The sequence below is a fragment of the Pinus tabuliformis genome, chromosome 8 (genome assembly GCF_031772625.1).
Source record: "Pinus tabuliformis cultivar Carrire ecotype Pingquan chromosome 8, CPIR1, whole genome shotgun sequence".
NCBI lineage: Eukaryota > Viridiplantae > Streptophyta > Pinopsida > Pinales > Pinaceae > Pinus > Pinus tabuliformis.
In genome coordinates this window covers 1,148,818,066-1,148,829,938 of record NC_142294.1, presented here as the reverse complement: position 1 = coordinate 1,148,829,938, position 11,873 = coordinate 1,148,818,066, and the positions used below count along the sequence as shown (strand labels likewise).

The window sequence follows — 11,873 nt, the reverse complement described above, 5'->3', positions numbered from 1 at the left end:
TTTAAATTTAAAAAGAATGATATATTTTAATTTAAACAGTTAATTCTATTGTAGTTAAATATTTTTCTCATTAATCATAGTGTTAGGATTGGGTTTATCTTTAGAACAAGGGGAGAAAATCAATCAATCTTTGAGAATAAATATGATGGATGCATCATTGCTAAAAATTAGCCTTTCAAAACTAGTTTTTGTGATTAGTTAATTAGGATAATTCAAACACGCTGTAAGAAATAATTTGTTCAAAATCTAAATTCCAGTTATAAAATAGTTGTTACAGAGCATAATTATATTAAATATTCATAATGGATAATAATACTATATAGTTAGGATTAGGTTACAAGGTCTTATTTAAGAATGAGACATAAATTAATGAGAGATTACAAATTAGATATAGCTATTAAAAATAGTTTCTAGATTGGTTTTTATAACCAAACAAATAAATTATAATAATAGGGTTAAGGGTATGAACAAAAATATTATATATTTATAAAGGGTTAAGAATATGATACAAACCATTATATATCAAAAACAAAACAAAAAAGAAAAAAACATGAGCATAACAATTTATTTACCATAGTTATATTAAATAAATAATATGAGATATTATAACCAAAATAGAAAAATTAGTGGTAATAGAGTAAATTGACATATATATTGTTATAAATTAAATTAATTAATAAAGTAATTATGAATTTAATGACGGGGGAATACCATAAAAAAAAAAGATGGGAGAGAACTTAAATTAATAATGATAAATAAAGAAACAAGAATATGATGAAAACAACTCAGAGAGGACCAGAACAGTTCCTATATTTATTTACAATATGGATCACAAAAGTATTCGATTTAAATTTAATTCAATTTTTTTTTTTCAATATTGTAAAATTAAAAATAAATTGTTCATTCTGATGAAAATGGAAAATAATTTGAAATTTAATTTATATTTCAAACATCACATATTTTATTAAATCAAGTAAATACACTTGAACTGGTATATATAAATGGCACTAACACTAGTTCTACAATTTATATAAGAACCATATGTAGGGATTTAATAAGACTATTTAATTTCACTTTATAGAGTAATCATATAGAGGAAATTCATTTGTACCATTTACTTATTGTTAGTCCCTGCCTTAGCATGGGACTATAGCGATCAATATCGATCGATTTCATATTAATTTAGGCGTCCCAAACCATTTAACCAATGTTTTAAATAAACATTTCGTCCTTTTTTTTGTTTTATCCAATGTTTTGTGTTCGAGGTCTTATTGCCGGGACCGATTGATTATACGCCGTACTGATCCATTTAACCAATGTTTTCCAATATTGCAAGACACGTCGTACTGATCCATTTAACCAAAGTTTTCCAATATTGCAAGACGTCAACACGTTTTATTGTGACATGCCAACACATTTGCATGGACCACAAGTGTCACTTACAAATGTGGTAAGTGTCCTGAGTTTCTGAAATAATTTGTGTTCTCATTCATTATACGGTTGGTACAGGCGATTTCTAGATATTCTGCAAAACTCGAAGACGCTGAGGCCGAAGGGTTTTGTAGGTAGCATGACTACCAGATCGAGACCAAGTAAGAGCAGTGGTTTAAGCGCCAAGCACGGGCACAGACAAAGGTTGAGGCCGAAGGGGGTTTTCAAAACTAGAAGATCCTGAAGCCGAAGGGGTTTTTCAATATAGATCTGTTGCCGAAGGGGGTTTTCGATATAGATCTGTTGGCTTGGTAAAGCAAGCAGAAGAAGAGAATTAGTTAACGCAAAAAAGGAAGGCGCTTAATAGGGGGAGGTTAGACGAAAGACTCGCAGGCAACATGCATATATGTAGGAAGGAGTAGGGGCATGCCTACCTTAACGCAGCTCAGTGGTGGTGAAAAAGCTGGAACTAGGGACTCCTGTTCCCATAGGGAGATTTTAGGATGAATGAGGATGAAAGTCAAAAACCGGAAAAACTCAATGGTCTCATTGTTGAGGCCGAAATGGGCCGAAAGTACTTGCAGGCAGCATGCATATAGGTAGGAAAGAGTAGGGGCATGCCTACCTTAACGCAGCTCAGCGGTGGTGAAAAAGCTAGAACCAGGGACTCTGCTACGGCATCTAATGGACCTAGACCGCAAGCGCGACAGAGGAATAGAGTTGTGGTCGGGGCGCAGTTAGTGAAAATAAAAGCAAGAGAGGCGGTTCTGCATGGCTTTACCAGAGGCTCAGGGTTAGGGTCTAACTATCATGCAGGATTAAAAGCTCTATGATGGAAAATAGTTGAGCGGCTTTCTGCAATGTCTCTGTCTTTCTCTGCGGGCTTCAACGTCCAAAACGTTCAAGGTATTTCGGCATAATTTTATTTTAGAAAACCTGCTTTTGGGGCCGTCATTGTATATTCTGACCCGATTCTGTGCAGCTTCACCAAAAGCTTCGGATGGAAGTACTGGAGCTTGCTGGTTCGCTAGATGGCTTGTTAGCTGGTGGGAAGCTTGTGAACTGGGGAGCCGGGAAACTGGAGCAGAAGCTGGATGGTGAAAGGTAAATGAAATTTGTAATGGAGCTTGTGAACTGGGGAGCTGGGAAGTTGGAGCAGACGCTGGATGGTGAAAGGTAAATGAAATATTTAGTGGACGGAATGGGAAGCTAGAGTAGAAGCTGGATGGTGAAAGGTAAATGAAATCTGTAATGGAGGGAAAGCAGTGACGATGCTTCAATCAAAGGTAAGCAAGAATTTGCATTTATTTATTTACAGTGTCCAAGGTATAAGGTCTGGAGCTGAGCAATCCATTCCACCTAGCTAGGAATCAAAGGTAAGCAATAAAGTAGGTGTCTGGGCTTTTTCATATTAATTTAGGCGTCCCAAACCATTTAACCAATGTTTTAAATAAACATTTCGTCGTTTTTTTTTTTTATCCAAAGTTTTGTGTTCGAGGTCTTATTGCCAGGACCGATTGATTATACGCCGTACTGATCCATTTAACCAATGTTTTCCAATATTGAAAGACGCTCCGTACTGATCCAGTTAACCAATGTTTTCCAATATTCCAAGACGTCAACACGTTTTATTGTGACATGCCAACACATTTGCATGGACCACAAGTGTCACTTACAAATGTGGTAAGTGTCCTGAGTTTCTGAAATAATTTGTATTCTCATTCATTATATGGTTGGTACTCAGCATCGGACTATAGCGATCGATATCGATCGATTTCATATTAATTTAGGCGTCCCAAACCATTTAACCAATGTTTTAAATAAACATTTCGTCGTTTTTTTTGTTTTATCCAAAGTTTTGTGTTCGAGGTCTTATTGCCGGGACCGATTGATTATACGCCGTACTGATCCATTTAACCAATGTTTTCCAATATTGCAAGACGCGCCGTACTGATCCATTTAACCAATGTTTTCCAATATTGCAAGACGTCAACACGTTTTATTGTGACATGCCAACACATTTGCATGGACCAGAAGTGTCACTTACAAATGTGGTAAGTGTCCTGAGTTTCTGAAATAATTTGTATTCTCATTCATTATACGATTGGTACAGGCGATTTCTAGATATTCTGCAAAACTCGAAGACGCTGAGGCTAAAGGGTTTTGTAGGTAGCATGACTACCAGATCGAGACCAAGTAAGAGCAGTGGTTTAAGCGCCAAGCACGGGCAAAGATAAAGGTTGAGGCCGAAGGGGGTTTTCAAAACTAGAATATCCTGAAGCCGAAGGGGTTTTTCGATATAGATTTGTTGCCGAAGGGGGTTTTCGATATAGATCTGTTGGCTTGGTAAAGCAAGCAGAAGAAGAGAATGTAGTTAAGGCAAAAAAGGAAGGCGCTTAATAGAGGGAGGTCAGACGAAAGACTCGCAGGCAACATGCATATAGGTAGGAAGGAGTAGGGGCATGCCTACCTTAACGCAGCTCAGTGGTGGTGAAAAAGCTGGAACTAGGGACTCCTGTTCCCATAGGGAGATTTTAGGATGAATGAGGATGAAAGTCAGAAACCGGGAAAACTCGACGGTCTCCTCGTTGAGGCCGAAATGGGCCGAAAGTACTTGCAGGCAGCATGCATATAGGTAGGAAAGAGTAGGGGCATGCCTACCTTAATGCAGCTCAGCGGTGGTGAAAAAGCTAGAACCAGGGACTCTGCTACGGCATCTAATGGACCTAGACCGCAAGCGCGACAGAGGAATAGAGTTGTGGTCGGGGGGCGGTTAGTGAAATTAAAAGCAAGAGAGGCGGTTTTGCATGGCTTCACCAGAGGCTTAAGGTTAGGGTCTAACTATCATGCAAGATTAAAAGCTCTAGGATGGAAAACAGTTGAGCGGCTTTCTGCAATGTCTCTGTCTTTCTCAGCGGGCTTCAACGTCCAAAACGTTCAAGGTATTTCGGCATAATTTTATTTTAGAAAACCTATTTTTGGAGCCGTCATTGTATATTCTGACCCGATTCTGTGCAGCTTCACCAAAATCTTCGAATGGAAGTACTCGAGCTTGCTGGTTCGCTAGATGGCTTGCTAGCTGGTGGGAAGCTTGTGAACTGGGGAGCCGGGAAGCTGGAGCAGAAGATGGATGGTGAAAGGTAAATGAAATTTGTAATGGAGCTTGTGAACTGGGGAGCTGGGAAGCTGGAGCAGACGCTGGATGGTGAAAGGTAAATGAAATATGTAGTGGACAGAATGGGAAGCTAGAGTAGAAGCTGGATGGTGAAAGGTAAATGAAATATGTAGTGGACGGAATGGGAAGCTAGAGTAGAAGCTGGATGGTGAAAGGTAAATGAAATCTTGTAATGGAGGGAAAGCAGTGACGATGCTTCAATCAAAGGTAAGCAAGAATTTGCATTTATTTATTTATAGTGTCTAAGGTATAAGGTCTGGAGCTGAGCAATCCATTCCACCTAGCTAGGAATCAAAGGTAAGCAAGAAAGTAGGTGTTTGGGATTTTTCATATTAATTTAGGCATCCCAAACCATTTAACCAATGTTTTAAATAAACATTTCGTCGTTTTTTTTGTTTTATCCAAATTTTTGTGTTCGAGGTCTTATTGCCGGGACCGATTGATTATACGCCGTACTGATCCATTTAACCAATGTTTTCCAATATTGCAAGACACGCCGTACTGATCCATTTAACCAATGTTTTCCAATATTGCAAGACGTCAACACGTTTTATTGTGACATGCCAACACATTTGCATGGACCACAAATGTCACTTACAAATGTAGTAAGTGTCCTGAGTTTCTGAAATAATTTGTATTCTCATTCATTATACGGTTGGTACTCAGCATGGGACTATAGCAATCGATATCGATCGATTTCATATTAATTTAGGCATCCCAAACCATTTAACCAATGTTTTAAATAAACATTTCGTCGTTTTTTTTGTTTTATCCAAAGTTTTGTGTTCGAGGTCTTATTGCCGGGACCGATTCATAATACGCCATACTGATCCATTTAACCAATGTTTTCCAATATTGCAAGACGCGCCGTACTGATCCATTTAACCAATGTTTTCCAATATTGCAAGACGTCAACACGTTTTATTGTGACATGCCAATACATTTGCATGGACCACAAGTGTCACTTACAAATGTGGTAAGTGTCCTGAGTTTCTAAAATAATTTGTATTCTCATTCATTATACGATTGGTACAGGCGATTTCTAGATATTATGCAAAACTCGAAGATGCTGAGGCCGAAGGGTTTTGTAGGTAGCATGACTACCAGATCGAGACCAAGTAAGAGCAGTGGTTTAAGCGCCAAGCATGGGCAAAGAAAAAGGTTGAGGCCGAAGGGGGTTTTCAAAACTAGAAGATCCTGAAGCCGAAGGGGTTTTTCGATATAGATCTGTTGCCGAAGGGGGTTTTCGATATAGATCTGTTGGCTTGGTAAAGCAAGCAGAAGAAGAGAATGTAGTTAAGGCAAAAAAGGAAGGCGCTTAATAAAGGGAGGTCAGACGAAAGACTCGCAGGCAGCATGCATATAGGTAGGAAGGAGTAGGGGCATGCCTACCTTAACGCAGCTCAGTGGTGGTGAAAAAGCTGGAACTAGGGACTCTTGTTCCCATAGGGAGGTTTTAGGATGAATGAGGATGAAAGTCAAAAACCGGAAAAACTCAACGGTCTCCTTGGTGAGGCTGAAATGGGCTGAAAGTACTTGCAGGCAACATGCATATAGGTAGGAAAGAGTAAGGGCATGCCTACCTTAACGCAGCTCAGCGGAGGTGAAAAAGCTAGAACCAGGGACTCTGCTACGGCATCTAATGGACCTAGACCGCAAGCGCGACAGAGGAATAGAGTTTTTGGTCGGGGGGCGGTTAGTGAAATTAAAAGCAAGAGAGGCGGTTCTGCATGGCTTCAACAGAGGATCAGGGTTAGGGTCTAACTATCATGCAGGATTAAAAGCTCTATGATGGAAAACAGTTGAGCGACTTTCTGCAATGTCTCTGTCTTTCTCAGCGGGCTTCAATGTCCAAAACGTTCAAGGTATTTCGGCATAATTTTATTTTAGAAAACCTGTTTTTGGAGCTGTCATTGTATATTCTGACCCGATTCTGTGCAGCTTCACCAAAAGCTTCGGATGGAAGTACTGGAGCTTGCTGGTTCGCTAGATGGCTTGCTAGCTGGTGGGAAGCTTGTGAACTGGGGAGCCGGGAAGCTGGAGCAGAAGCTAGATGGTGAAAGGTAAATGAAATTTGTAATGGAGCTTGTGAACTGGGGAGCTAGGAAGCTGGAGTAGATGCTGGATGGTGAAAGGTAAATGAAATATGTAGTGGACGGAATGGGAAGCTAGAGTAGAAGATGGATGGTGAAAGGTAAATGAAATCTGTAATGGAGGGAAAGTAGTGACGATGCTTCAATCAAAGGTAAGCAAGAATTTGCATTTATTTATTTACAGTGTCTAAGGTCTAAGGTCTGGAGCTGAGCAATCCATTCCACCTAGCTAGGAATCAAAGGTAAGCAAGAAAGTAGGTGTCTGGACTTTTTTATTTGCATTTATTTATTTACAGTGTCTAAGGTCTAAGGTCTGGAGCTGAGCAATCCATTCCACCTAGCTAGGAAGTAGACACGTGTAAGAAGTAGACATGCGTTGGGCATGCAAGAGAGACGAGTAGTAAGGTCGTAGGCCCTAGGCCCACATAGGCAGGGAAGTGGTAAAATTGTGGGCCCACAGGGTTTTACGTGTTGAATTATTTTTTTGTATGAAACATTTTTTTGCATGTGTTACAGGTGTCTTCCAGTTTCCTTTTTTTATGTGTCTTCCAGATTCCTTTTTTTATGTGTTACAGGTGTCTTCCAGTTTTTTTGTGGGTCTTATAGGTCTTCTTTTGTAAAAGCTCTGTCTTTACCTTGATACATTACAGTTTGTACAGTTTGTCTTTACATGTATACATTACATTAAAGCTTTGTCTTTACCTTGATACATTACAGTTTGTACAGTTTGTCTTTACGTGTATACATTACATTACAGTTTGAGAGCAGTGAACTTTGACAACTTTTGAAGTCCAACTTAAGTCCAGCTTTATTTGACAGCGTTTGAAGTCCAGCTTTATTTGACAGGTATGGTCGTGAGCCCTGCAAAATTACAATCGATCAAAAAATTTATTTAGCAGGATTGAATTGTACCAATTCTACTTTTTCTGCAGCTACATTCTCTGTGAAATACATTTTCATTATGTTAATTCAAGACCTTTATTTAAAGAAATATATAGAAATTGCAATAAGCTGCTCTTTGGTAATGCTAGAAGTGATCTGGATAAGACTGATTTTCCTCCAAAAAGAATACTCTGCCACTTATTGATTGGATTCCCAAATTTTCTCTTGAAATCTTCTTTGAATATTTCTAACAAAATCCGGTCTCTGTCGAATTTCAATTTTTCCTTTCATGGTTTAAAGTTATTTTAAAATCCAGAATTTCTTTACCATTTGCGTGTCTCTGCCAAAGTTATTTGGCATTCCAAAATGCTTTATCTTTATCGTTTGAATCCTAGGATTTGAATGCCTTTGTAGATAAATCCTTAGCCGACTTGTAGCTACAGTAAACTTTGACAAATAAAATCTCATAAGGCTGGAAAAAATCTTGCTAGTCTCAAAAACAGAGAAAAACACCATGAATTATAAATATATGGCAATTTCCTTTTTCACTTAGGTAGCTTCCCTCACGGACTTAATGACATTGGGTGGCTATGTTGAAGAAGCTAGTTCCAGCTAAGGTAGTAGTCTGGGTTTCACCACGAACTGTTGAAGCACCTGTAGAAGAATCCTAATAAAAAGCAAAGGTAGCAACAAAGCTAGTTCCATAGTGCGTGGCTTCAAATGGGCAAGGTAGTAGTCTGATTTTGAGCCATCCTCCTTTTCCTTTGAGCATTATATAGTAAACTTTGACAAATAAAATCTCATAAGGTTGGAAAAAATCTTGCTAGTCTCAAAAACAGAGAAAAACACCATGAATTAGCTATATATGGCAATTTCCTTTTTCACTTAGGTAGCTTCCCTCACGGACTTAATGACATTGGGTGGCTATGTGTAGGAGATTTATGGTGATATATATGATCGATGCCTCAACTTATGCTGTTGGCTTATGTGAATGCATTGATGAAATTATTCTAGAGTGCTCGTTATTAGGCATTTGCAGTAGATTTATGTGAATGTATTGATGAAATTATTCTGTGTCTAGGGATTCAATTCTATATAAAGAATTATTGCCTCTACCTTCTACGGCTTACTCCAGTGCTTCCTCTGGGGCCAATGCCTCTATTGCTTACTCTGGTGCCTCCTCTAGGGCCAATTCTCAACTGTAGCTCCAGCTGCCTATGCCTATCCAACTCTATATGCGTTCATGTATTCCACCGACCATAACTGACTGCTGTCAACGATCATGATAGTAGACGACATAGTGAAATGCTTTTAATATTGAATTTATAGGTTAAGGAGAATGAGATATGATGAACGTTGAGCAGAAAAGTGAATGAGAGATGATGAAATTAATGCCTCAATTAGAGGGATTGTGTTCTTAATTTAGAGAATATATATGTGAGAGAATTATGTTCTTAATTTAGAGAATATATATGTGAGAGAATTAATATTTGGTGGTATAATGTACAAAAATAATCACCAAAAGTTTGTGAATATCTTCCCAGAAAATTCGATTGCTCTGTTTCAACTACGTACAAAGATATCAGACCTTGTAGACTGAGCTTTCTCCATCGCTAAGCATCCATTTAAGTTGAGGAATTTAAGGTTTATGAGACTTGAAAGTGTCCAATTCCTGGCAATTTCATTCTTGCTAATGTTTATGGCAAGGCAATATTTTGTGAAATGTCAATAGTTTGGAACCAAGGGTAAACACATTCAACTATCCCTATCTCTAATATGGATGCTTTCTTCAATGTAAGATCTCTTAAAACAGCCACCGGTTCTTTGTATATGAAAATTCCAAACGACTCTGTTATTGCTATGTATATGTAATTAATGAATTAAGATCTCATTTTTATACAGCTTTATCTTTTAAGCTCAGATATAACACCATCTAAATCATATTCAATGGGTAGATTATATTCATTCTTAGCCATGGGTGTAATGGTCTGAAATTTATTATTATGCTGTTGTTTATACTTGGCCATTAATTTTTATAATCCTGTTTTATATATTATTTTGGCGCATTGTTTTCCCAAGGATTGTTTGCTTCAGCACTGTATTTTCGCTGAAAATTGTTCAATGAATAATCGCGTGCCTGATATTAGCTATATCTGAGTGAGTGGAGGGGTTGTGTCACCCTACTAAAGAGTTTACAATGTTGTTGAGGCCTGAAGGTTCAATGGTAAATTTACATGGATCTCATTATAGATGCTTCATTTAATTTTGTTTATTTCTACACTTGACTGCCATATTAATGAGTTGATTGTCAATTCCCATTCTCTTGATTTTCAGTGGGTTGGTATTTGTTTAGGAATTTATTTTTAAACATAGCCTTTGCATTTTAATGCTCATCTAAATATCATATATTCGATGTGTTTCTTTTTGTTGCCATTATAAAAAGAAAATATGAATTTCAGGTTATATTTTATAAAGAAACTTTTAGTTTCAATTGAACCTACATAGAACAGTGACTCCGTATCAGTGAATGGTTGAAGATAGTTTTTTTAGACTAGAAATAGCAAGCTTGCATTTGGGTCTTCAAAAAAATTTGTTTTTTCCCAAGGTCATGGGCATAAGAACGAACTTTATACCCAGGGACTGTTCATGCTTCTACCACCCCGGCAGGGACTATCACTACGACAGTGGCTCTATATTTGTCTCTATATTTGCAGTGGTTTGCAGCTGTTTGCTCGTTGAGCTAAATGTATGTTTGGCAGGTATGAGTTCCAAATGCAGTATGGATCGATAGGCTGGTCTGTAGGAGAAACACTGGGATATGCTCAAGCAACCGCCAGAGAAGCGTTTAATATCATGCATTGGTGATGGAAGCTTTCAGGTGCAGATGCAAGGATTTTTATATAAAATTCTGTAATATTTTATTTAATGAATAACAATGAATCTGTATTTGAAATATTAAATTCCTTCGGGTTATCTGTTTTGTCCAAAAATCAGTACGTTTTTATCCCTAAATGTATTCTTCCTTATTTCAACAGGTGATAGTCCAGGATGTGTCTACTATGATTCGAAATGGGCAGAATCCTATCATTTTTTTGATTAATAATGGAGGATATACTATAGAAGTTGAAATACATGATGGCCCATACAATGTCATAAAGAATTGGAACTACACCGGTAATCTACTCCTCTCTTTTTGATTCTTATCGTGGCAGTTTTGTTGTTATTGTCAGCTTTTCATCGTTTTTTCTCAGCCCTAGAAAATGCAGGATGCCTAAGTACTCTGTACCAGGTATTTGTTTTGTTATTTAACAGCACCCCTTCTTTCTGTGCAGGTTAAGACGGAAGAAGAGGCTGTAGAGGCTATTAAAACTGCCCTAGGACCCAAAAAGGATTGCTTATGCTTCATTGAAGTTATTGTACACAAGGATGATACAAGCAAAGAGTTGCTTGAGTGGGGTTCCAGAGTCTCAGCAGCAAACAGCAGGCCGCCAAATCCTCAGTAGGGAGGATTTGAAAAGACTAGGAATTGGAAACACTTTTTTGCGGCTCATGTCTGAGATGTCATTCTTTCTCTGGTTTGGCTTATAGGATCATGTTCGAATTATTTATATCTGAATTTACTTTCTTATGTCCGAGGTCAAGTTGTGGTCACAAACATAGGGCTACTTTTTGGTGACTGGTTAGCATGTTTAGTGTTTAGTGTCAAACTTAGTCGGAGCTTTTTTTGCAATATAATTAAAATAACAAATGCTAATTTTTCGGTTATATAGGCAGGGTCATTCATGTCTGAGATGTCATTCTTTCTCTGGTCTAACTTATAGGATCATGTTCGAATTATTTATATCTGAATTTACTTTCTTATATCCGAGGTCAAGTTGTGGTCACAAACATAGGGCTACTTTTTGGTGACTGGTTAGCATGCTTAGTGTTTAGTGTCAAACTTAGTCGGAGCTATTTTTGCAATATAATTAAAATAACAAATGCTAATTTTTCGGTTATATAGGCAGGGACTACCGGCTACATGCAACACTTGTTTATATAGGAATCATACTGAGTTGATTCAATAGGTCTATTTAGATTTCATTTAGTGGACATGATTCCTCACATAAAATGAAATTATGCTTTATGCTATAATAAAACTATTGTTCTTTCTACATAGAGTTGTTCAATTTATTCATTTTTTAAAGAAAATAAAAACATAATATTTTTTTTTTTCTACGTAAAGACTAATCTATTGTATTAAGAAAGAAAGAAATTATTTATAGAGAGGTGCTAGCCTCTGAGGATGGATA

The 11,873-nt window shown here is 37.6% G+C and overlaps 2 protein-coding genes across 6 annotated transcripts; both read left to right on the top strand.

The window, feature by feature from the left end:
- Positions 1 to 1,448: 1,448 nt before the first annotated feature.
- On the top strand, positions 1,449 to 11,350 carry LOC149239418 (pyruvate decarboxylase 3-like). Of its 5 annotated transcripts, none has more exons than XM_089373412.1 (4): positions 1,449 to 2,337; positions 2,414 to 2,717; positions 10,341 to 10,459; positions 10,914 to 11,350. In XM_089373412.1, the coding sequence occupies exons 3-4, from the start codon at positions 10,400 to 10,402 to the stop codon at positions 11,082 to 11,084; spliced, it is 231 nt and encodes a 76-aa protein (XP_089229538.1). In that variant the 5' UTR covers positions 1,449 to 2,337; positions 2,414 to 2,717; positions 10,341 to 10,399; the 3' UTR covers positions 11,085 to 11,350. The 5 variants fall into 5 exon arrangements, with proteins under 5 accessions (XP_089229538.1, XP_089229539.1, XP_089229541.1 ...); XM_089373413.1 differs by lacking the exons at positions 1,449 to 2,337; positions 2,414 to 2,717 and adding exons at positions 4,431 to 4,643; positions 4,703 to 4,813; XM_089373415.1 differs by lacking the exons at positions 1,449 to 2,337; positions 2,414 to 2,717 and adding exons at positions 7,216 to 7,545; positions 10,617 to 10,755.
- Positions 3,523 to 6,690, top strand: LOC149239419 (uncharacterized). The gene is made up of 2 exons (XM_089373410.1): positions 3,523 to 4,373; positions 6,548 to 6,690. The coding sequence occupies exons 1-2, from the start codon at positions 4,085 to 4,087 to the stop codon at positions 6,664 to 6,666; spliced, it is 408 nt and encodes a 135-aa protein (XP_089229536.1). The 5' UTR covers positions 3,523 to 4,084; the 3' UTR covers positions 6,667 to 6,690.
- Positions 11,351 to 11,873: the final 523 nt, after the last annotated feature.

Excerpts from the sequence above, each read along its gene's own strand:
- LOC149239419 (XM_089373410.1), top strand. The coding sequence starts at position 4,085 with ATGCCTACCTTAATGCAGCTCAGCGGTGGTGAAAAAGCTAGAACCAGG. Across the intron at positions 4,374-6,547 it reads CAACGTCCAAAACGTTCAAG|CTTCACCAAAAGCTTCGGAT; the intron begins GTATTTCGGCAT and ends GATTCTGTGCAG.
- LOC149239418 (XM_089373412.1), top strand. The coding sequence starts at position 10,400 with ATGCTCAAGCAACCGCCAGAGAAGCGTTTAATATCATGCATTGGTGAT. Across the intron at positions 10,460-10,913 it reads TTGGTGATGGAAGCTTTCAG|GTTAAGACGGAAGAAGAGGC; the intron begins GTGCAGATGCAA and ends CTTTCTGTGCAG.